The sequence below is a fragment of the Poecile atricapillus genome, chromosome 8 (assembly GCF_030490865.1).
Source record: "Poecile atricapillus isolate bPoeAtr1 chromosome 8, bPoeAtr1.hap1, whole genome shotgun sequence".
Lineage (NCBI taxonomy): Eukaryota > Metazoa > Chordata > Aves > Passeriformes > Paridae > Poecile > Poecile atricapillus.
In genome coordinates, this window is record NC_081256.1 from 26,530,128 (window position 1) to 26,555,105 (window position 24,978).

General features: G+C 48.1%; 1 protein-coding gene across 2 annotated transcripts in view; it reads right to left on the reverse strand.

Moving 5' to 3' along the window:
* Positions 1 to 24,978, reverse strand: part of ARHGEF26 (Rho guanine nucleotide exchange factor 26) — a 31,106-nt gene that overhangs the window by 5,010 nt on the left and 1,118 nt on the right. The window contains exons 2-13 of one of the 2 annotated variants that reach the window (XM_058843766.1): positions 23,769 to 23,802; positions 21,764 to 21,909; positions 18,291 to 18,347; positions 16,374 to 16,534; positions 9,881 to 10,033; positions 9,423 to 9,552; positions 8,246 to 8,320; positions 7,608 to 7,697; positions 4,534 to 4,688; positions 2,130 to 2,339; positions 866 to 933; positions 564 to 668 (exon numbers count right to left, since the gene is read on the reverse strand). In XM_058843766.1, coding sequence (XP_058699749.1) covers positions 564 to 668; positions 866 to 933; positions 2,130 to 2,339; positions 4,534 to 4,688; positions 7,608 to 7,697; positions 8,246 to 8,320; positions 9,423 to 9,552; positions 9,881 to 10,033; positions 16,374 to 16,534; positions 18,291 to 18,347; positions 21,764 to 21,909; positions 23,769 to 23,802 — 1,384 coding nt within the window. Of the gene's footprint in view, positions 1 to 563; positions 669 to 865; positions 934 to 2,129; positions 2,340 to 4,533; positions 4,689 to 7,607; positions 7,698 to 8,245; positions 8,321 to 9,422; positions 9,553 to 9,880; positions 10,034 to 16,373; positions 16,535 to 18,290; positions 18,348 to 21,763; positions 21,910 to 23,768; positions 23,806 to 24,978 lie in introns of both variants that reach the window. The other variant, XM_058843765.1, reaches the window with a different exon arrangement.

The following is a 24,978-nucleotide window of genomic DNA, read 5'->3' on the forward strand; positions in this document are numbered from 1 at the left end:
TAGTAGTGCTGTAATCTGAAGACAGCAATGCAGTGCAAGTGACAGGATCCCTGATTTCACAGGTAATTGAGCAACCACAAGTTAGAATTGAGTCCCTCAAGTACTGACAGTGTCCTGCATCCCTGAGCCAGCACTTGGTGCTATCAGTGCAGCTGTGGGCAGGCCCGGGCCGGAATCACTTTGATTTTGCAATACTTGATCCTGTGGAAAACCTCAGCAACCACCCTGTGCCAGAGCTGTAGCAGGAAAGCCCAGGCACAACAGACTGGGGATGTTTCTCTTGGACAACCCTGGCACTCACTAGAATGTCTGAACTCCATGGTTTTAGACAAGTTCAGTTTCCTATTTGTGGACACCTCCCATGCCAAAGCTGGCCAGCAGCCACGTTCTACAGCTGCTTGTATCTGCTGCTTCCTTTAGAAACCTGAACCCAAATGAGTACGTTTTCCTTGGCAGCTGAACTTTTACTCACTGCAGTCCTGTGCTAATAGGAAACAAGTTTTTGTAGCTGGATCCCCCTGCAGAGGTGACAAATGGTTACAGACAGCAAAATCCTCACTCACCATCATTCACTTTTTGATAAAGCAAAACAACATCAGCGACTTGCAGAGAGAGCTCATCGGCCTGCTTGGCTGTGTAGGTTCTGATGATCTCCACCTGAGCCAGTGCTGGGGAAGGAGTGAGCCAGGCTTAGTTAAACCAGTCACAGAGCAGGTGATTATTACAACACATCACCATTAATTTAAAAAGTGTCCACTCTACACCTTCCCCCATCCCTTAGGGTACTTGCAGCCCAGCCTGGCCCCAGTGTGGGCAGTGCTGTTCCTCTGCAGAGCACTCACGAGTCCCAGCAGCTGTGACTTACTGGTCCTGTCGGTGTGGTGCCCATCACTGTCCTGGCCCAGCGCCGTGATCCAGCGGGCTCTGTCACTCCTGCAAAGCAGAGCCCAGTGTCCCCACTCGTGCCCTGGATAATGGGCAGTGCTGAGACTGCCCTTACTTCTTCCAGTGCCAGCACCTCTCCCTTCAGCTCCTGTGAGTAACCCCTGTGTATCACCACCTCTGCCTGCTCTGCCTTCTTCACAGGGCAATAGAAAGTTCTCACCTAACACTGGTACTTTTGTCCTTGGGACCCACAGGAGGTGGCAAAACAGGATCCAACTGTGCTGCAAATCTTTGTGTCAGAGAAAACATTTTGGTTTTACCTGCATAGTCAACTCTCTGAACTGTTTGGCCATGGAATTTCCTTTCCCGTCCTTCTCAAAGGATAAGACTATAAAAATAGGTAACTTAAAAAAAATACAGGGATTCTTTTCAGACTCTTGCTTTGAGTGATGATCAGCTGGACTGCTATTTATACTGCAAACAGCACAGAACATATCAATAATAAGTCTGCAGAACAAAATGTCTTTTCATCCAAAGCACAGACAACTAAAAATGTCCTGCATTTTTCCCCAATAAAATTTCATTTCCAAACAAGTCTGAATCATCTCCTGCCTTCATAATGAGATCTTTAATAGTAAGCACTGATGATCTTCAGTTCCTTTCACAGTTATTCTAAACTTTGAAAGCCAACCTAAAACGATCGATTTTTCCAGGCAGGGCCATGTCTGGAGCACCCCCACTCATGTCTCTGTCCCGCCTCCAGCTTCCCCCAGAACAAATGAACTCTTTCAGTGCTGGGAGGTCGTGTGGAAGTTGATGGCACTTGTACATCCTCCAGCAGGCACTGGCTGCTGGTTTCAAAGGCAGGATGCTCCTCAGGGTACCCGGGAGAGCAAGGAGCAGGGCTCCTCCTGCATTAGCTGTGCTCTGCTGCACCATCCAGCCATCACCACCAACCATCACAGCTCAGGGCCCAGAGCACTCCGGATGTGCCACAGCCCCACGGTGACACCCACCTGCAGCACTGACCCTGGGGGAGAGGGACATGAGCACAGGAACCTGCTCGGGGCACGGCTACACTGATCTCTGCAGGCAGGGTAATCAAGGCCTTACCCAGCAGTTTAAATTAATAAACCAGAATAAGTAATCTGAATAAATAAATAAATATTTACTACTTTGGGCAGGGCGGGAGGAGCAGCCCAGAGACAATCAGGTGAAGAAATCCCTTAAGTAACTGTACTCACTGAGTCTCTGCTCCCAGGAGCATCTCCACCCTGTCCCCGGCATGGTTGCTGAGGAGCACGAGCCTGAAGAGGTGGCACGCAGAATTCCGTCCGGAGTGGAGCATCCCTGCCGTGTTCTTGCCAGGAGAGGAGCAGGGATCCTCCCCGTCACAGGGCACCACCAGCAGCTGCTCCCGCAGCGAGTACTCGGTGACATTGTAACTCTCCTCACTGCAGGGCACAGCCAGAAGGAAGAAAGCACCAGGTAAGGTTTAGGAAACGCCAGTTAAGATTCAGTTTCCCATTCACTCATTTGTGTGGAAGCAAGCGCAGTCACAGCCACATCTAACACCACGGCAGGGACAGCTCTGCCAGCACCACCCAGCTCCACACGGGGTAACCAACTTCTGCCAGCGGGTCTGGTGCAACACAAAGCCCTAGTTCAGCTCTCGGGGTACATTTTCACCGGTGTTCTGTGAAATAAACACTGAGATGGCTTTGGGTTCTCCCTGCAGAACAGCTTTGTGCACTCCCAAACAATGGACACAGAACATGCTTCTAATGGAACCAACCCTGCTCAGATGCGCTGAACCAGGGGAAGGGTTGGTTTGGGCTTGGTTTTTTGAGTAAGTTTGGGAATTTTGGGGGATGTGGCTGGTTTTTTTTAAAGAACTCAGTTCAGTATTTTAGGCTGAATAACTCCTTAGCTAAGGGAAGAACTGGCAATCCCAGCTGGGAGTGCTGCCATCACTACATGTGAATTTTGTGTCTGAAAAAGAAATGTCTCTATGCATTTGTGCAATGTATAATAAATGCATTTCCTGTGAATTAATCAGCTAGTCTGAACATGTGCACAGCTAATCGTAACAGCATTTCTTACTAATTAATCAACAGATAAACCTCTACAAATCTTTCCTACTCCTCACTTCCATCCCACAAACCCTTTGGATCAGACTCCTGCTGAAGGGAATCCAAACCCATGTAAAAGCAGTGAGTGCATTTCCCTTGAGTTCTCAGAGTCAATACTGCCCTGATCTCCCCCCACCCTCCACCTCGTGCCCCAGCCCAGCCCCCAGGCAGGGCTGTGTGAGCAGGACTGACCCTTCCCCAGCCCCAGCCCCCAGGCAGGGCTGTGTGAGCAGGACTGACCCTTCCCCAGCCCCAGCCACATCCCAGCTGGCCTCTCCCCAGGACCCAGCATCCCCGGCCCTGCTGCCACTGACTGCTCCTCTCAAGACACTGCATTAGTGCTTGGCCAGTATTACGTCATTTTTAATGCTGGTTTTGGTTTTTTTTAAATCAGATTATGTCTACACACAGCAGGGGCTACAAGGACAACTGGCAGAAGAAACATTCCAAATAAATTAAAAGCTGAGCAGTGGGGAAAAGCAGCTTTTTATCCCTCCTCAAAGCCTTGTGCACATCCCAAATCCCCGTGTCCCTCCTGCCCAGTCCCAGGGAGCAGCCCTGTGACTGGAGAGCTCTTTGGCCCCGTCCTCTGCAGCATCTCCAGCAGGTCAGAGCCACAGCTGCAGCACATGGAGCTGGGACAGAGCTGGGACAGAGCCAGGACAGAGCTGGGACAGAGCTGGGACAGAGCCGGGACAGAGCCGGGACAGAGCCGGGACAGAGCTGGGACAGAGCTGGGACAGAGCTGGGACAGAGCCGGGACAGAGCTGGGATAGAGCCGGGACAGAGCCGGGACAGAGCTGGGACAGAGCTGGGACAGAGCCGGGACAGAGCCGGGACAGAGCCGGGACAGAGCCGGGACAGAGCCGGGACAGAGCTGGGACAGAGCTGGGACAGAGCCGGGACAGAGCTGGGACAGAGCTGGGACAGAGCTGGGCAGTGGCTGCTGAGCCAAGGCTGGACATGAGCTCTGGGTAAAGCCCCAAGGGCAGCCTCAGAAATGGCCATTTTTAGCACAAAGTGAGGAGAATGAACATTGCCTTAGTGCAATGTTAAGAGTCTTCTGAGATTCAGCTGCTCAAGGAAAACCACAAACATTCAACCCCAACTAGCAATAAACATTTCTGTCCACTGCTGTGGCGCCATGGCAACACTGTGGGTGGGAGCACAGCTCACTCAGAGCTCCAGCACCGTTATGGAGCTTTGGCACTTGGGCAGAGGGAGTTTCATGCTCCTGGAATCGTGGGAAGCGTGGAGGGGAAAGGACATTCCCAGTACTTTATCCTTCCCAAACTTCTTTCTTTGCTAGTGCATTAAGAATTGCATTTTTAATTCGTCTGACAATTTGGAATCTTCATTGTGTTTGCCAAAAGTAAATCCTGTTTAACAAGCAGTTACTTGTTATTTGTAACCCATGATAGAGGCTCAAATAACTCCTGCACTCATTCCACAGCCAGGGTCATGTTCACTGTGATTCAAGGACTGAACACAAAAGCAGTTTTAGTGAAGCTCTTACCTCTTCTTCTTGGTGATGATGAGGACGTCATTGAAGAGGAAGAAGTACACCTGCTGCTTAGAGGTTCTTTTGGAAAAGAGTCCAGTGTCTTCTACATAGGCCATTAATTCTCCCCTTTTCACCAACCACCGTGAAGAGGAAACCAATGGAAATGGCTGCAGGGCAAGAAAATCACATTATAATCCTTCCAAATTAGAGAATTCTTTAAAAACAGACAACAGAGTATGATCCACTTGGGAAAAATGCTTGAATAAACTCAAAGCTCAGAGATTACAAACAAAAAGAGGTTACCAAAATTTAAGGGACTCCATCATTGCTACAATGCACAGGTAGCAGCTGCAAATACCTGGGAATCACTTGGGCACCTGTCATCACTGCTCATCGAAAGTAGAAATGAACAGACCTGACAGATCACACGGGGGATGAAGAGGCTGTGAGACCTCCTGAGGGCACAGCCTGACTTCAGGAATGTGTCTGCAGGGTGAGACCTGCTCCTGAAGCACGTGGGGCCATGGGAGCCCTGAGGACCTTGGGCTGTTCTTGGACCAGAGGTGGCATTCCCTGTGCCGGTGTCACCGGTGTCACTTCCTTCCACACCCCTCTGAGGGCTCTCCCTCCATGGCACCAGGGAAAGGTTTCCATGGCCTTGCTGTTCTCACTGGGGCTCCTGAAGTGTCTTAGTTAGTTACCTGTCAGGCTTCACTGAAAATGGCTAATTAGGCATCCTACAGCTCCTCTCTTTATCCAGCTCCTGTGGATGGAGCAGGAGCTCCCTTTCTCCCTAAGTGAGGGCAAACACCTGCAGCAGCTGCACCAAAGCCCCAGAGGATCTGAGCTGCCTGATGTGAAAACTTGTCTTTATTAATCCAAATGATTCCCAGCTGCAGGAGACAGAGCCCACAGGAGGACCTTTCCTTCTCTGGGCCAGGAAGGCAGAGGGAGATGTGGGACTGTCCTGGTGATACAGATCCCCCTGAGGCTGCCCCGAGACAGGCACTCCAGGCAGCCCAAGGTCCACATGAATGAACACAACTGCCTGTTTTCCCCACATTTGAGCACCTTTCACATGCTTTTAAAAAACATCCCTTCATGCAGTTTGTCAGCTGCCTTCCCCATTCTGCATGAGTTGGCTTTTTGTATCTGCTAATCCCTTGGCCAAGCCAACTGCAGCCTGCCCATACCTGCTGAGCCAAACCCAAACCCAGCGCTGCGAGAAGAGCAAACACTGACTCCCGAAAACAAACCCCCACAGCTTCTCTCGTGCAAAAGATGCAAAATTTAAGAACAAAAACTGCTGAAACTTAATTAAAAATTTAATTCTACAGTTGAGCCATGTACACAAGCAACACAAGATCTGAGTCACTTCCCTTGGGCTCCCATGAAGTTCTCCACAGTTACATCTAACAAAATAATAAACAATCTCCAAAACTCTGTGAAGCTGGGCAAGAACAAAAATACTTTAACTAATTTATAATGGCTATAAAACAGAATTACAGTCCCATGATGATTGGTTTACAAGCAAAAAATACTTTTAAAAGTTCTATTTGAGGACGAACAAAAAATTCCTCTAATCTGTACTCCAAATGAGTTCACCCCATTTTCCTAATTGACTCTCTTCCAGAGGCAGCTTGGTTTTACTTTAATTTTTCCTTAATTGCCAAGGAGCAAATCACATGCACCATGTCCCTGCTGCAGAAAAGAAGCTCTCAGAAGTGAAAAATGCATTTAACCAGAGCGGGGCTTCCCTGCCCTGACAGGGCCTGAGGGGCTGCAGGGCTGAGCCTTGGATGCACCAAGGGAAATCTCACAAAAGCACGGCCAGACAAAGCCCCCAAAGCTGCTGCTGCTGCCACAGCACCGGCAGGAGCTGCTCCAGGGCAGCCTGAGGTCACCCAGGGGCCACAGAGCCAGGGGGGACAGGGAGGGATGGGCAGGGACAGGGATGGACAGGGAGGGATGGGCAGGGACAGAGAGGGACACACAGGGATAGGGACAGAGAGGGATGGGCAGGGACAGGGATGGACAGGGATAGGGACAGGGATAGTGACAGGGACAGAGAGAGATGGATAGGGACAGGGATGGACAGGGATAGGGACAGGGACAGAGAGAGATGGATAGGGATGGACAGCACAGGAGGGAGAGACATCATGTCCTGTCCTGGAGAAGGTGAGGGACTCCAGGCCCTGCAGGCCCAGATCCTGAGGCACTCCTGGGATCTGAGTGGAACCACAGAGCAGCTCAGCCCTGACACTGGCTGAAGACTCGAGTCTGTTACCACCCATCAGGAAATGCTCTGGTGTCACTTGTCCAAAAGTGTTGTATTTGTTGTTGCTGTTGCTATAAGAAAATATTATTACTGCCAATTTTTAGACAAAGTTTGAAAATGAAAATACTTTAGGCAAGTTGAAAATGTCTTTTTGGAGGCAGCATTTTCCCTATGCCTGACCCAGTCTTTCAAGAGCTGTGCCTGTAAAACCATGAACCAACCTTCACTCACTACATGCCTGATAACGAAACAATCTTTTCCCCAGAGAATCTTCATTGTGTAATGGTATCAGACATCAATTATAGAAACAGGATTGTAGCAAACATTGAACAGAAACAATAAATGCACATGAAGAAAGTCCAATAACATTCCCCTACCTATGACTGATTGTACAAGAAGTTTTTAATAGAAACCTGTGATAATAGAACCCTTAAGGGGAAGGACAAACACCCCCTGGATCCTTCCCTGGCCTGGAAGTGTTTTCCCAGGCACACCTTTCCCATCAGGGACATAAGCAAATCTCAGCACTGAGCAGCAGCCTTTGGCCTCTCTCCTAACACCAAAGTCTTCACAGCAGCTTTATCTTTACAGCCAAGAATACTCTTCACTCAGTATTTCTTCAAAATCCCTTGTGCTTTAGCATCACTCTCTACTAAAATTAAAATACTTGACCAAATGTTTTAATTTGTCATGCCACAACAGATCACTTCTTTGCAAGAATCACCGTGGGATGTGACCATGCTGGGAAAGCTTCACTGTTTGTTCCACTCATTGTCCCAAGTGCACAGGACTATGATCCTCACCCTACCTTGATTTTGAATTCCAGCTGGGAGTTGATGGTGTACATCATCTCTGTCCTCTCCATCTTGCGGGCGCCCTCGTTGCACAGACGCACGAGCTGCAAACGAGAGAGGGGCTGAGCCTCGAGCCTCCAGCACAAACTGCTGCTCCCTTGGAGAGGAACTTCTGGGGCACAAACCCCCAGCTGGGACACGTCCACCTCAACGTGGTGTTTGCAGAGCCACAGTGGCCAGGGCTGACCCCGCAGCTGCACCGCTCCCAGAGCCTCCTCACCCAGGGATCCCACAGCACCCCGCTCATTGGGGATTCTCCAGGGATAACAAAGGTTCAGCCCAAGTTCTGCCTGAGCAGAGCCTCTGCTCTGATCCAGGCTGATGATCAGCTCCAAACACACGCCCTCGTCCCAGCTGGATTAACTTCCCACACTGATCCCACACACACCCAGAACCACCACGGCATCATCCAGTTGGGGATCTTTTCCCAAGCAGGAACGAGTAATTCTGCACAAACCCAATCCCCAGAGCTCTTCCTTAAATACAACAATGTAGAGCTTTTATGCTTCACTGCTCTTCCCACCTGCATTATTCATGCATGGAAAACATCCATTTTTGCCTGGAAGTACACAGGAATAACTTGAGAACGTACCTTGCTGACTTCTTTCAGAGCCTGCTTGCAGTTCTTGTATTTTGCTGAATCCTTGGGGGTTTTCTGGCAAATAGTCTGGAACAAAACATCTGTTACTTCAGAGAACCAAGCAGCACAGATCAAACCCACAGAGATTTCTCATCTTAACTGAAATCCAGGGGCTGAATCATGCCTGTGGACTGAGATAAAGAGAGAACACCAGTCACTTGGTCACACTAAGGAATGACTCCATGGGAAGGTTTGGGAACAAAGTCATGCTTTACCTCTCAAGAAAAGGTTCATACAACCATCTCCAAACAAAAAACAAAACTGAAAGAGTGGGAAATAAAATGCTTGAATTGCTTGTTTGGATTAGTTCAGCCACAGAGGGGAAGGAGGTATAGGAAAGAAAAGCCCAAGAAGGGGAAGGCATCCCCAGTGACACACTGCAGGAATACTGGATTATTATTATTATTACATTTTTTACCTAGAAATGTACTGCAGAGAAGAGAGAATTCAGTGTCTGTGAATGAACTAATTGTCCAGGTGATCAAATTCATCAGTGCTCAATTTAAAAATATACAAAAAATGGTAAGTTCTGTTTCTGGCTCCTACCGGTGCTGGAATCAGAGCCTGATCACAACCTGCACTCCTGCGGGTGGTGCAGCTCCCCACTTAGTCCTGGCACCTTAACTGAAATACCCCAAGTGCTGGAGAATCCTGCCTGACAAGCACTCCCCAGCACTTCCAGCACTCTGAGTCCCTGGTCACTGCACAGGAGGGACAGCTCAGTGCCACTCACACAGCTCCCCTGGGAATGGAGTCCCAAGAGTATTCCCTGCCAAAGGGCCCTCACACAACCTACACTACAGCAGCTCTTGTGTTTCAGCTGCAGGGTTTGTTCCAATCCCAGCACTACAAACAATTCCTGTGCTGGCTCCTCCTGAGTTTCAGAACCATTTTGACCCTTTATTGTACAATTTACCTATTATAACATCCAAGCATTTAACTTGAATGGGGGAGCAGGAGGGCCCAGTCCCAGTCAGCAAACAAATGCAGCAGGAATCAATAATTCACAGCCCAGGACTGGTGTAAGGGACAAGGCATGAAGAGACTGGAGAGAACCAGAACTGAACAGGAGAGAATGCTAACACTGCAAGAACAAGCAGCAAGGAAAGAGGGAAGTCGGTGTTCTCACATCCATCAGTAAGGGGAGACGAGTGACTCTCTGCATGGGGAGGATGAGGAAGGAGATCATGGGCAAATTCCGACAATCCTCGTGGGACTCGATCCGGGACAGCACCTCCTTAAACGCTGGATTTGTGGCTCTGGGGAGAAAGAGGAGGAAAGAATTCAATGGTGTATTTTACCAAACGATTGTGCAAGTTGCTAAATGTTAAAGAAACCATTATTTTATAAAAAAGGAAGTGTGACTTGCAGGAGTCAGATCACCCCAGCCTTCAGCTTTATTCCCTCAGATCCAGCAGCCCCAGCACTGACATTGCACCCGAGGAGCTGCCACCCCTGCCACACAGGGCCACTGTCACACCGTGTGCCACTGAACCGGGGGAGGAAGGGAGGGCGAGGTGAGGCAGGAGCTGTGGCAGGAGGGAGCTGTGCTGCTCGCAGCGAGGCCCCAGGCCCTGCGGTGCTCACAGCAGTCTCTGCAGGGTGCGCTGCTGATAAACCTCGTTGGTGCAGTACTTCACGTAGGGGTCAAAGGTGGAGCCCGCGTGCCTCGCCACGATGTCACTGATGTCATCGATGAAAATGCTGCTCTGGTGCCTTGCCTCCAGCTCTTCAAAGAACCTGGGGGGGTCAAAGCAACTGCTCACTTTTACATGCAAATGGCATCTTCCTCTCACTGCATTCACCTGACACCACCCAGGTCACCCAACTGCTGCCAGCTGGCCTGGGCTGTGCGGGGCCATCCCTGCTGGGGCAGCTCTGGCAGGACACGGCTCAGGACACGGCTCAGGACACAGCTCAGGGCTGCTGCTAGCCCAGGACATGGCTCAGGACACAGCTCAGGACACGGCTCAGGACACGGCTCAGGACACGGCTCAGGACACGGCTCAGGACACGGCTCAGGACACGGCCCAGGACACGGCTCAGGGCTGCTGCTGGCCCAGGACAAGGCTCAGGACACGGCTCAGGACACGGCTCAGGACACGGCCCAGGACACAGCCCAGGACACGGCCCAGGGCTGCTGCTGGCCCAGGACATGGCTCAGGACACGGCTCAGGACACAGCCCAGGACACAGCTCAGGACACAGCCCAGGACATGGCCCAGGACACGGCCCAGGGCTGCTGCTGGCCCAGGACACGGCCCAGGACATAGCCCAGGGCTGCTGCTGGCCCAGGACACGGCCCAGGACACAGCTCAGGGCTGCTGCTGGCCCAGGACACAGCCCAGGACACGGCTCAGGACATGGCCCAGGACACAGCCCAGGACATGGCCCAGGACACAGCCCAGGACACGGCTCAGGGCTGCTGCTGGCCCAGGACATGGCCCAGGACTGTGCACAGCCACTTCCCACTGCCACACGGCAGCACTGGGCTGGTCAGACCAGAATTTCCAGAAATGGGGTTGGAAGAGAAATGTAACTATTTCAAACACTCATTAACACATTTCCTCCTGCAATTAAAGGCAGCACAACACCAGAAGTGCTCGATGGAATACAGGTACGTGTGGGGCTGGAGCAGGACACGGTGCTGCACATCCTGCAATCCTCCACTGGAGCCAAACACAGCCTGGAAACGCTGTAAATATGCACAGAACCCAAAATCCTGAGCTGGCTCTCCCCCTAACCATGCTGCTTGTGACAACTTCCCTGTGCTCTGTCCCACGTCTGAGGCTCTTTGGCACTGGAAGCCTCCCACTGCTTTTTGCACTCCCAAGCTCCTAAAGCACAAGCCTTGATTCCCATGATGCTCACTGGAAATGCCCCAACATCTGGGGAGGAACAGCTGCAGATCAGCTCTGTGGGTCACCCCTCACACATGAAAAGCTGTCCTGGCTGCAGCCTTTGTACAGCAGATTCACTGCAAGAATCCTTAATTCCCTGGAGTCAACCAGTTCACAAAAAAATTCTCATATAGCACACAAAACATTAAGGAAATAATTAGAACATGAGCTCACATTAAGCTCCAGCATTTTGAAATCTGCTTTATTTAATTTCAGCCCTTTATTCCATTTTTGCATCACTAACAACGGCTTTTCAAATCTGTCACCTTTTTTCAAGAGCTGTTCTCCACAGTTTGCTTTAGGAACACACCTCAGACATGTGAGAGGAGGAGAACAGGGTGAACAGCAGCTGATCACCCACGTGTGCAGCAGCAGGGCTGAACTAAATGAAGGCGCTCTCCAGGTGTGCTCAGAAGCAGCTGCTGCACTGAGCGGCTGCCAGGCGCTCCCTGGGCCAGCCAGAGCCACCACAACCAGGTGGATTTTGGTCTGGTTTTGGATTTTGCTCTCTGTGAAGCTCTGACACAGCAACTGGAGAGGGGCTGGCTGCTGAACAGGGCTCTGTGCTGAGCAGGATTTGTTCGAGCCTATCACTGCTAAGGCAGAGTCCTCCAGCACCCTGCTGTCCCCCACAGCCTCTGCCAGGACACAACACTTTGTGAGCTGTCACAGACCCGTCCTGTGTCAGGACCGGCCCCACAGGCTGCATGTAAATAACAAAATTACATCAAAAAGAGCCCGTGAGTGTGGAGGCTGCAGTGTCTGGGAGCTGCAGCACAGCCCCATCCCACACTGGCATTTGTTTCTGCTCAGACATGTTTATGGCTGGGAGAACCTCCCACTGCTGCCAATTCACTTTGCTCAGGAAATGAGGAAATCCAACATTTCCTGCTGTGTAATGGCACACTGACAAGGTGTTGGACCCTGCTGGGCCACAACTTCCACCTTTAGAATTTATCTGGTGCTTCATCAGTGACATCATCAGAGACAGTCACTGTAAGAACAGTAACGATCTGGAGAGTAGAAGGAAAAAAAAAAAGAAAATAAAAAAGGGAAAAGTGGGACAAAGAGGAGCTGTTTATCAAAGTCCCATCTCCCAATATGATCCATAAGGAAATCCTACATCAAAGTTTGAATCAGAAGTTGTAGTTTTCCACATCTAATCTGCTAATTATTAGATACAAACAGTGAACCAGACACATCATAAAGCCTTTCACTTACAATTTTAGGACACACTCTGCCATAAAGCTCAGGACTGAGGGGTGGAATGACTCCATTCAATGTAACCAAGAGGGAATTTGCTGTGATGTGTGCAGCTCTTTTTGCTGAACATCAGTAGGATTTATTTCAAACATCTCTTTATTAAATCCAGGACTTTTCTGGTTAAAGTTAGATCCAATTCAGAGAAAGTCAAACAGCATCATAAGACAGAATTCGATTTCCCTCATCTTGCCCTTACATTGTTTAGAAGAACCATCCACTCTGCAACACTCCTGAAGGCTGAGGGCCAAATTCAGAAATGCAGGTTTGGCTCCAGGGTGCTGCTGACATCCAGGGACAGAAAGCACTGCAGTGGCAGCAAGCAGAACTCAGCTTCTTCCCCCTGGAGATAGGGACACTGCAGTAACTGCCAACCTGAGATAACTTCAGCCAAAAGCAACAGAGATTTCTGATTAACCTCTCCAAATCTGAACCTTCTCATCATGAACAGAATCTGAACATCTGCAACATTATTTTTATTTAGGGAAGGGGAGGGGGATTTAAAATAATAAATATGGGAAAAATAATCTTATTTCCATAGAACTTTTACACTGAATCAAAATCAGTTTTTTAACAAAAAAACAACAAAACAAAACACCCAAAAAACCCCAAACAAAAACAGGCTGGAGAGAGGGCGATTAAAGTGCAGAACTGAAATCAGTTTGTTTGGTGAGTTCCCACAGTCTCAGTAATGGAAACCAACACATAGCTACACACACAAATCTAACACCTAACCCTGCAAACTCCCAGCCCATAAAACCCCTTTTCCTGGGCAATATCCAGGGAGCAGCCACAGAGCCCAGCGAGGAGAAGCTGACCCTGTTTGTTCCCTCTGTCACCAGCCCACGCCCAGGGCCTGTCCCACTGGGGAGCCACTGCCTTTCCAGCTATTTATAGTGCTGTGGCACAAAGCCAGGCCAAGGGAAAGGCCACAGCAGCCCTGCCCAGATATCCTGCTCCAGAGATTCCCCAGGCAGCAGGAAGGTGCCCACAGCACCTGCTCAGGGATGGGACCTGCAGGACAACAAACTCAGCCAATAAATGCACCCAGAGACACTGGGACAACAAAATGGGAATGTCTTTGGTAAGTCATGAACCCATCACAACCAGAGTGTTCATATTCTGTGACTAAGACCAGTTTAAAACCAGACAGAATCTGTTAAAATGGGTTTGTTAGGTTCTTTTTCTGCTAATGCTGCTCTGGTATCACAAAAGCATTTGTCCTTTGCTGGCCTAATGGCAGAGAAGGCACAAATGCTAAAGCTTTCCTTTCTGCCATAAACTTGGAGATTTGACCCTGCAGACCAACTGTTCCTGAAGACACTTCCCTCATTTCCCTGACTCCTCTTTCCCCAGAGAGGCTCCTGGGGGCTGTGCCCTCCCTTGCCTGCCTGACCCTGACTCCTCAGGCTGCATTCCTGACTCATCCCATCCCTGCCATCCCCACCAGCCCAGCCCAGCCCAGCCCAGCAGCTCCTGGCCAGGCTGGAGCAGTGTCAGCCTGGCTTCCAGCACTGCACATCACACGAGGGCCATCAACTCCAGCCCCATGGAGCCACCTGCCAGGAGGTTTCCATAAACACACAGCATGTGCTGCACAGATTATTCATCTCCACTCCTCTCTGTCAGAGACATTCCAGGGAGCTCCCAAAAGCAGAGAAGTCTCTGCTCTCTGCATTCTGCTTCCAACAAAGGCAGCTTTGTTCCCCCAGGAATGGCCCTGTCAGGCACTACAGGCCTATCCTGGTGTTGCTGGAGAGCTTCCATGAAACATGTTCCAAATCAAAGTTCCTAGACAGAGGCTTTAAGCAGTTTTGACTAAAGGTTTTTATAAAGTATTTTTATCAGCTCAGGTTCTTCAGCTCACCAAACTTTTGTCCAAGCAACCAAAACCACTGCTAAGTACACTCATACTCAGGTTTTGTACCAAGCAAAGGCTGCTTAAAATACACCAGAGTGGGACAGATGCTCCATTTTATAACAAAAGGGTGGATTTTGCTGCTTTGAATCACCTTGAAAATGGAAAGCAACAGTTTGGAGATAGCTGGTATCTGGTTTAAAATCACTTCCATTATTTACACAAATGACATTGCTCAAAGCCAGTACTAAGTTTTGTTTTAGTTTAACAGTATTGCAAAACTTGGGAAAGAAATTATGTTTTCATTTAAGTTTAAAAAGAGTTATGACTTCTGATTTTACCCCAAGTCATAAAAAAACACGTTCTTAAACCATGAGACTTCACAGATGAGAAAGAATAAGATTATAATTCTAAACTAGTGTGGTATTTTTCCATTCTTTTTTCTCCTCTCCCTCCCACTTCCTTTGAAGGCTCTTAATCAAAAGGGATGTAAGAGTTCCCTGAGGAGTACTGCTCTCCCCACCCCCACTTCCTTTGCTTTTACACCTTGTGTAAAAGTACCTTTTTACACTTTGTGTAAGGAGTATCTGTAAAAGGAACTTTTCCTTGAAAACAAAGACTTTGATAAGCTGCTCTCCCTGACACCAGTGCTGCCAGACTGGGCTGGCTCTGGGGCCACACAAGCCCCAACCTCTGGCAAAAAGCTCAACTGCAAGAGACAAAGAAAGGGGAATGGGAGGGAGAAAGGACGGGTCCCCAACCAAGCCCAAATGTTCTCCTGCTCTGGAACTCCTAAGCTGGGCTTGCACTTGACACAGCACATCAGCTTCCAAAATACAAAATCTTGCTGCTGCATAAACTTCAGAAGACAAAAGTCAAACTGCTGCACAACAGATGTCAAATTCCACATACTTCGTGGTCTCAGATTAAAAAGCCAAGAAATAACTTTACCATGACTGGGAACACAGAACTTCACAAGTCCCACCAAGGTAAATGAAGGTTTAACACTAAAGAACTCAAAAATTTGCAATTTCTACAAAGGGGACAAAAGAATGGGTAACAAAATAAAAAACTATTCAGAATCCTTGTTCAAGCTTCAGCCCCTTCTGAAAGGAGGCCAGTATTTCTCTGTTCCTCATGTAGAGATCCATGGAAAGCTGTGCAGAGCTACAGCTGAGAACACTCAGTGCCTTCACGAGGCCACAAGCATCCTTCAGCCACTGTGCTCACTTCAGACTGGAAAGCAGGGGTAAGAAAAGCAACACAGGCATTTTGATGCTTTACTCATGTGGAACACATAATCCACCTGCTGCTGTGAACGCAGAACAAATTGCAAGGAGGCAAAGTCACATTCAGCAGCTTTTGGAAAGAGAGTGTGAGGTACTCAGAGCACATACATATGCATGTCCCAGATTAAATAACTTGGCAGTAATTACCAGTGTGAACAAGACTCTCTGCATCTGTATCATGCAAGATCTGCCATTTCCTCCTCTTTAGGCACAACCTGCAGTGTGTCTGTGTCCCTTGTTCCTGGCTCCAGACTGAAGGGATGTGCCCAAAAGCAGCAGCAGGGCAGCTCAGCCGTGCAGCAGAGCCAGGCCCTGGTGTCCTCACAGGGGTGACAGTCCCAGAGCACAGCGAGGCCCCAGGACAGCACCCTCAGCATCACCTGGCACCAGCCAGCTCTCCAGGGCAAGAACAAACCTCCAGCTCAACTGAACAGCTCAACAAGGCAGACTAAGCTTTGTTTGATGCACTGCAAGGACCAGGTCTGAATGCCTGATCAGCATTTAGCTCTGAGCTGCTTCCATCTGAAGGATGCTGATCTCCACTACGATTCACTCGGTGCTTTCCTTCCCTCCCCATCCTCAGACACAAATCCCAGCCCAGCCCTGCTCATCCTCCTGTCCACATCTCTGCCACTTGTTCTTGCCATCTTCAAACCAGCAGGAGTTTTGGAAGAAATGGTCACTACTAAAATGGTTAGCTCAGCTTCCACAACAAAACCTGCTGTTATGTTTAAGCATGCAGAGCTCTGTTAAACACAGAAATGCCACACTTACTTTTTGCTTGCTTCATAAACATCCGTGATGTTGGAGAAGAGGTGGTGGCTCTCTGTTTTGGTCATTGTGAGGCTCAGTTCCCTGGAATTTTTAAACATCCGGATCAGAATCCCCAGGCTCAGCAAATAGGAGTGCTCAGAAGATATCACCTCAAATATTGCCTGCAAAGTGAGGGGGGAAAGAAGAGACTTACTAGTGACTGAGCTTTTTTCCTTAAAAATAAAAAGAAAATATTGAGCAGGGGTGTAAAGCAAAGTTTTGGATGTAAGCTAGAAATTACAACTTTAATATTAATCTCTATAATAGTTGCATCATTAATTAGAAATAAGTGAAAAGAAAAAAGTAATTTTTAAGAAGTCTGTCTCCAAAGTTTTCAATGCAACTGCACAGCAGGAGTTTGGAGACAACACCAGGTGTGACCCCAAGAGCACAGGAGTGAGGCAGGACACCCAGATTGGGAACAAAGTCATCAGCACAGGCAGGAATGGGCCGGGCACTTTGCTTGTGATGTGCAAGGGAGGGAGGGAGAACCATCTCACCATGACCCAAGCACATTCTGGAGCACAAAAAGCAGAGGAGGGTGCCTGACACACACCCAGGGCTGGGGGCAGCTCCCTGGGGCTCCCTGGGGCTCCCTGGAGCTCACACTGGGGCTGATCTGCACACAGCAGGGTCAGGGCACGTGTGAACCCCAAGGACAGTAACACTCAGGGCCAGGCACACACATACATGGGGATTCCAGGCTTGCAAGGAAAGACCTACTGAAAAGCATTTTAGTTCAAATCAGTCTGTGACACATTTTCCTTAGCCAAAATAGGCACAGAGATCCATCTCACTAACACATTCTGAAAGATGGCATGGGTATGAAGACAGGACATGAATCAAGGCAGAAGACAAATACATTTTTCTGCAGTGACAATGCATATAATATAACTACAAGATAATCTAATAGGCTCTAAAAAGCAATTTAAAGAACAGATAAAGAATAAAAAAAGGCAGTTTAAAATAAATACAGCAAAAGCATGAATTGGTAATGTAACTACAATTTAAAAATACTTATTTAGGCTCACACTGAAAGAACTGGCCTCTAAAATTCAAATAAAAAACCCTTAGGCATGAAAACATTTTTGGTAACATTAATGACTGTACATTTAAAAGGCATCCAAAGAACTTGTTCTTTTTGAAAGGATGCAAGTCTGGTTCCAGGGAACACAGCCTAAAGGCTCCTAAAGGATATGAACTATACACCTTGTCTCAAAAGCTTCCCAGCAGGAGAAGGCTGAGGGATGTCCTGGAGAGGAATGAAGATACTGGGACAGATTCCCACGGCAGGTAAAGCTCCAGGGCTCCTGGCCAGGCCTTGTGCCTCCTGTCAAGGAGGAGCTGCAGGGACACAGCTGCCCGGGCCAGGCTGTGCTCTGCAACCTCTCATTCCCTCTGACACAGCCCCTGCAGGGAGGAGGGAGGGACAGCAGATGAAGTGGACACAGGGAGCAAAGGGGAAAAGGAAAGTGGCTGAGGAGGACACAAGGAGCAAAGGGGAAAGAGAGAGAACAGACAAGCACTGCAGGGACAGGGCAGCTGGGCTCCAGCAGGCACACGGGGCTCAGTGCCCAGCACTGCCCACAGGGGCTCTGTAAAAGCTGCTCTTTGCTCCTCCCTGCTGTAAAAACTCATGTGCCACATCCCTGCCCTGTAATGTCACCCCTCCTGCTGCTGCCAGGCTGGAGCTGGGAACACCCCAGGAGCCCCTGGCAGGGACACACATCCCTCAGCACACACTGGGGCCACGTTTTCTCCCCGGGGAGAGAGGACACTTCACTGGAGGGCAGGAAGCCAAGCAATGAACTCTGATCAACCAACAGAGCATTGACCCAGTGCAGCACAGCCCTGAGCAGCCAGCCCCAAAGCAGATACCTCCTGTCTTTTCCTTTCTTCCTGGCTGATTGCTTCTGACAGTCCATTCTTCTTCACCTAAAAAACCAAATCAGTTGATATTTTTAATATCTTTTGTGGAAAGATGTGACTTAGAAGAGACAGGACTGTCAAAACCTAGAAAGCAAAGCACCAAGGAGAGCCTGGCTCTAGAGGAGCTCAAAACACAGGATCCAGAGCAGGAGGGACACCAGGGCAAGGGGAGGGAAAGGGCCACAGCACCACACATGGGGAAGGGTCTGCTCTCTTCCTGGAGCAGAAGCACAGCACAGACACGAGACCTCACACCCATTTCTGTCAGTCTTCTCCAAAAGCTCCTAGCAAACTATCGCCAGCAGCTTTCTCTTCTTGCTCCACCTGTTCCCTGGAATTTTAAAGGATATATTACTCCTCATTTTATTCCTGCACACCAGGCCCCACAATGCTGGTCAGCAGGAATAAAGAGGTGCCACACTTTGGTCTGCACACCCAAGTATGGACTCACAGGTAAATGCCTATGAAAGTAACATCAGCATTCCCGTGTGGGAGCCACTGACCTTTGGAACACAAGCCCCAGATTCCCACAGCACCACATGCAGACACTTGTGGATGCTGAGCAAGAACTAATTGCATGTCTTTCTATTAAACAATTAAACTACATTTTAATCAGCAGCCTGAAAGCTTCAGAGCATTCAGAGGAAGTGCAATGGCACTGAAAGGTACAATGTCACTTTTTTCTGGATGCAGTGGAAGAGTTTTCTAAAAACAGGCCAAGGCAGGAAGTACCTATGAACACATCCCCAGATGTCAGAGCTCCCTGTTCACACAGGCACTGCCAGTGCCCAGGGAGGTGCATGGGGCACTGCTGAATTCCTGCCCCAAGAGCAGCTGTGTCTCCTGGTCACTGCTGTCACACAGGGCCATGTCCCACAGCGCACACACAGACTCATGGACATGAGCTCGCAGGCCAAGGGCCCAGCCTCACACTCCCCATCAACAGCAGCACTTCCAAAGGACAGAGCCCAGATATGGAGACTGCTTTGGCCATTTCTGCCAAAGAAAATTCAATACCTAATTTTGACATGTCCAAAATGTTTAAACTGAAATAACCTAAGAAATATCACATGTGCAATTCTAAGCAGACAAAAACTTTATTTAAGCTAAGAACATGACCAGAAGGAGTGGAAGAGGCCCAACATCACTGCTACTACTGCTGTCATCACACTGGACTGGCTCTTCCCCACCAGTGACTGATTCAGCCATGGAGGTGAGAAGCAAAGAATGAAAGGCCAGGTGAACTCTGGCCAGTGACAAAAAGTTCCTTCAAAACAAGGAGGTGCTGAATGGGGGAACTCACCAGAAATCTACAAAGTGGCTGCACTGCATCCAAAGTGACAATAAGCCCTTTACTATGGGGAGAGAAAGGGGAGCCAATGCAGACATCAGCCCTGGACACTGACCCAGGCAGGAGACAGCTCTGGACACTGACCCTGTGAGTGGTCCTGGAAGGAGGCAGCTCTAAACACTGACCCTGTGAGTGACCCAGGCAGGAGACAGCTCTGGACACTGACCCTGTGAGTGGTCCTGGAAGGAGGCAGCTCTAAACACTGACCCTGTGAGTGACCCAGGCAGGAGACAGCTCTAAACACTGACCCTGTGAGTGGTCCCATAAAGCCACTCACAGCAGCTGATTTTTACATGAATGAGAAACCAGTCACAACCAAGATCAACACGTGTGAACACACTTCAGGAAGACAGAAACACCCTTTTTATGACTGTTCTCATAAAGAGTTTGACAACTGCATACCTGAAGGGCACTACCCCTCAAGCACAGGGAGGTTGGAGCTGCAGCAGCTGCCAGGGAAACTCCTGCAGGGAGAGGGGATCCCTCTGCATCTGCCCTGGCTTTCCCAGCACAGGCACTGCAAATAAACACCAGAGACTTTATCCTCCTCCTCCTCCTCTCTTAGCATATGCTGAAACCCAGGACTGACATTTTCCAGCTGACTTCCTGCAACAACTCCAGACTCACTTTTTAACTTTTTAATACACATTGACAGCATGTAATTTTTCCAGAGTTATAAACACAGTCACTATGAGTCTCAGATTCCCAGATTTTGTTTTCTCCATGCACCACCTTTTCCCATATACTCCCCACTTCCAATCCTGTAAATCAAATACAGACAGTGCCCAAGTTTCTGTGTGAGGAGTAGTAAGGAACAAGTTGGTTTGTGTAAGTGAAGCACAGAACAGTTCTCCTCCTCAGATGGTCTTCATGCTATTTTTGTCTCAAAGCAAATTAGTATTTTGAAATTATCATTATTATTACTAAATAGCATTCCTTCTAAAATACCTCAGCTGTTGAGCATTTAACTGCTAGTTTGCCCAGAAAGCAGAAAAACCAATTTGACTTCATCATAAACACCTCTTTTTTTTTTGCAACATGAAGCAAATGAACTATATTTTAAGTATTTGATTGTTGGAAAAAGAGAATTAAAGCACATCTTTTCAAACCACATTGTCTTGCTTTCTTTATAATTACTGAATCAGAGAGATTCATCTTTCAATACTTTAAACTGCAAAAGGTCATTGGCATCTGTAAGACAGCTCTGCTCATCAGACCATCTAACCAGCCTTTGGGGATCTCCCTGAGGCTTAATCCCTCATTAACCGGGATATACAGAGCTGATGGTCAAATACTCCAGGTGATCTCATCATGGCATAATCTCTCTAATGCCAGAGCTGAGCACCTACAGCATTCTACAAGCTACATTAACAAAAAACAACCCCAAACCCTTCATGTTAGGATAGCCCTCCAGAGCCACAGAAGCGATCAAAGAACGACCACGTAAACACAGAATTGTTATGGTTCCTTCAGTCCCAAAATCACAGGTACCAGAAAGAGCTGTGGCAGCACCAGCTGCTGTCAGTAATTTGTCAGGTTATTAGCAGGGAAGGCAGTGAGACTGCAGCCCTGATGAGAACAGCTGAATTGAGTTTGTTTAACGATGCTGCTCTGCCAAAGCCCTGCAGACACTTCCCAGCCTGTGCAAGGGACAGCACAGCACCACCAGCTCGGCTCCCCACTTCTCAAAGTGCTTTCCATTAAACATCTGCACTGAGTCAGCTTAAGAGCTGGTGTGCAGTGATTTAGAACAATTCAGCAGCAACTTGTTTGTAACTAAGTGAAGTCTCTCTTTAGTATAATTCACCCTTTTAGTGAACTCACACAACCCTTTTTTTAATGAATCAGTAAAGTTGTGTCTTTGCCAAATACAGGACTCTAAAATGAACTTGGTTTCATTGTTTTTTATGTGAAACAAAGACCAGTAAATGATTGGGGCTTCCCTGTAGTTCTTATGAGATGTAAAAGACGATGACAAATTTCAGCCAAAAACTCCAGCCACGAGTAAGAGAAGGCTTTGCTCCAACCCACCCTAGATCCTGTCTCTGGCCATACAAGGATCACAACTCACCACGGAGAGCTGGCTCCACGTCGACCTCAGGGGCTTATAATGAAAAACAACCTTGTCATCCAGCTTCTGCTCCTGGGGCTCAGACTCTTCATCAGAATCTATGTCCAGAGCTTTTTCCTTATAGTTCTGATACAATACAGCATTTTCTGTCAAATAACAACAGTATGTCAGTCATTGCTAGAAAGTTAGTTTAGATGTTCCCATAAAAATTTAAAGTAACATTTAAACAATGGAAGAAACCAAAGTGTCACTGTGATGCTCACACTCCACAAGACAAAGATAGCAACTGATTTGGGCTGGACAATGGTGCAGTACAGTGACAATGGATCACTGTACCCAAAGATCCTCCCAGACCGAATTAAAGAACAGATGTGGCCTTTGTCAAGAAAAAAAATAGCAAACAATTTTTTCTTCCTTGGTTTGCTGTACCCAGTTCTGTAATTAACCAGCAATTAGAAAATGGGGTTGTGTGTCAGTGGAGCAGTCACTGATCTGCAGGTCTCACTATTTTCATGTCCAGGAAAAGCACACTGCCCATGCCAACCCCTCTTCTGTCCACTCTCAATACTGTCTTCACATTTCACTGTTTTCCAGTTCCAGAGATCTCAGGTCAGAACTATTCTGAACAGAAAGTTAAAAGCCTGTCTGAGTAAGCAGGAGACCTATGAACCTTAAGCCTGAATACACTCGTGGTGTATTTGAGTTGTGCCATCATTAATTCAGTACTATCAGTGGCAAAGGAACACGGGCGTGGAGCACTCCCAGCCTCCCTGGCCACACACCCCGGCAACAGCAGTGAGCAAGGACAGAAATTCAACACCACAAAAACCCACAGACGAATTAAGCTGTTAAGCAGGCAGGCTCTGAAAGGTACTCTTAGATGGGCCAGGCTTTGGACAGCATCCAATCTTCCCCTACAAGAGAAAGGGGAGCTGAAGTGGAAGTTTTGCTGCTCCAGGCAGGGCCCCAGCTCCTGCAGTCACACCTGGCTGGGTGGGTCTGTCCCACCTGCTCACACCTACAGCCCTGCCCCGGTGCCACACCAGGTGTGGCCTCTGGAGCAGTTCTTCAGGAAGGGTCTCTACAGTTTATACACCTTCAACAGAGGAAACTGTTACAGCAACTGAATTGGGAGGCATTACAGAGAAAATTACTAGCTGGGACCATCCAAGACAGAAGGGAGCCATTGGAAGAGAATCTAAAAAACACCATCAGGAGATGGTGTGAGAAGAGATAGAAATAAAGAGTAGGAAAGGGGTTGATGCAAAGAGTGGGAAGCTTTGAAAACAGAAACAAGAGGAAAGTAACACAGCAGCTGAGATGACCTCAAAGAGGCATTAAGCAGAGAAAAGCCGAGAGCAGCAGTTATTATACCAGAACTTCTGTGGACTCATCATAGATGTTTTCTCATTGAAACATTGGGAAATGCAGCAAACTTGGCAAAACCCAGAATTAATGAGCAACACAAAAATACAGCTCCACAGACAGTGTCCTCTGACACTTAAATTTGAAGCCCAGGTAGCAAAAAGAGAAAATGCTTACAGAGTCCAAGCGTTCAGCCCAGCACCCTCAGGTGATGAGAAGGCAGGAACAGCTGTGTGAAACCCAGTCCAGAACAAGGACTCAGGTGTGTGCTGCAGGGATGGCCCCAACGTCCTGCACCTGGGCAGAGTCCCAGGACAGGCAGGAAGGCAGTCCCACACAAAGCAGCTCACCATGGAACTGCCAGGGCTGAGGCAAACACAGCCAGCAGCTCACTTTTAGGGAGGGACAGGAGCATAAGTGGAAAAGAAGCCCTTGACACACCTTTTCAGTCTGCCACTTCATAGTCTTTAAAATATCCCTAAGGTATGTCTAGTGCCAAAATGACAGTCCCACATCTCAGTCCTGTCACTGAAAAACGAGGCACTGAGCCTCTGACCCCATACAAAGGAAGTGTGCAACACAGTCCTGAAGTTCATCTCCCTTGGGAGTTTTTAGCAACTCTGGACAGAACAGGGCTCACCTTCCCCATCGAACGTCCCTTGTCCTTTCAGCATCTTCTGCAGACAATTTTAACAGAAAAGAGAGATATGTTAGGAGGAGGAGAAGGCAAAGTAATCACAGTGACAAGAATGTTTTGCTCAAGACCTGAGCACCAAATTAACAGGCCCTAATCTGTAAACTTTGGATGTTGGACAGGAGATCGGTAAAAAAAACTGTGTCACCAGAGAAAGTGAAAAGCTGCTCTAGTTTGATTTCTCTCATGCCTTGTTTGGATGTACTTTCCCTGTGTTTCAAAAACACACTACACTGGCTTGAGAGGGGTTCAGTGAACTTGCAGCTCATCCTCTGTCCCAGGGCTTTCCGCAGAGGCGCGGCACTGGGAGGCTGCCCTTCCACTCTGCAAACAAAACCACTCTGAGCACTTTGTGAAGGAGCCTTGTGAGAGCACAACAAACCTCTGAAATCAAACAGCTGTTCTGCTGCAACAAGTCCCAGAGTGCAGGAGTCTATCTAATGAAACACTACTTACAGAGAACTCTGTAAGGACAGGACAGTGGCATGTCCTCCTACCCTACACAAACTCACTGTTTTAAGTCTGCTACCAAACCAAACCAGCCCACATCCTGCAGATGCTCACGATTTCATCAAGTTCTACTTCACCACTTGCAGTGTTTTCACAGAAGCATCCACTACCATGATTTCAAACTGGCTGGAAACTGCCATAAAGCTGATAATTATTTTAAAAGCTACAGCATCAGCTCTTGGCCTGGCACACCTTATCACAAAGAAATCTATTAACACATTTCATACAGTAACAAGTTATATTTAAAAAAAGGAAACACAATATTACACTGTGATAAGTAAAAGAACATTATCAGTATGTCTTTATAATACATTAACATTCAATATAAGTCTAACTACAGGAATCTAAGGGATTACAACCAAGATTTACAAACAGGCATGCTGCTTTTACTTTCAGGCATTAAAATTAAGATACCTGGAGTGACTTCTATCAATTTAAAAATCCCTCAGTGACTTTTAAAAATACTTTGAAAGTAATGTCTCAGATAGAGAAGCGGGGGAGGAAGCTCATTTTTATGTCTCTATTCTAGCATGCAGACTTTATTAAGACAATGTCTCTTTTTTTTTCCTGTTTACTCCTTTATGGGACACAGGTTTTAAGCCCGTGGTTCAGTTGTGAAAGCTGGAGAATCTGGTGGGAAAGGCAA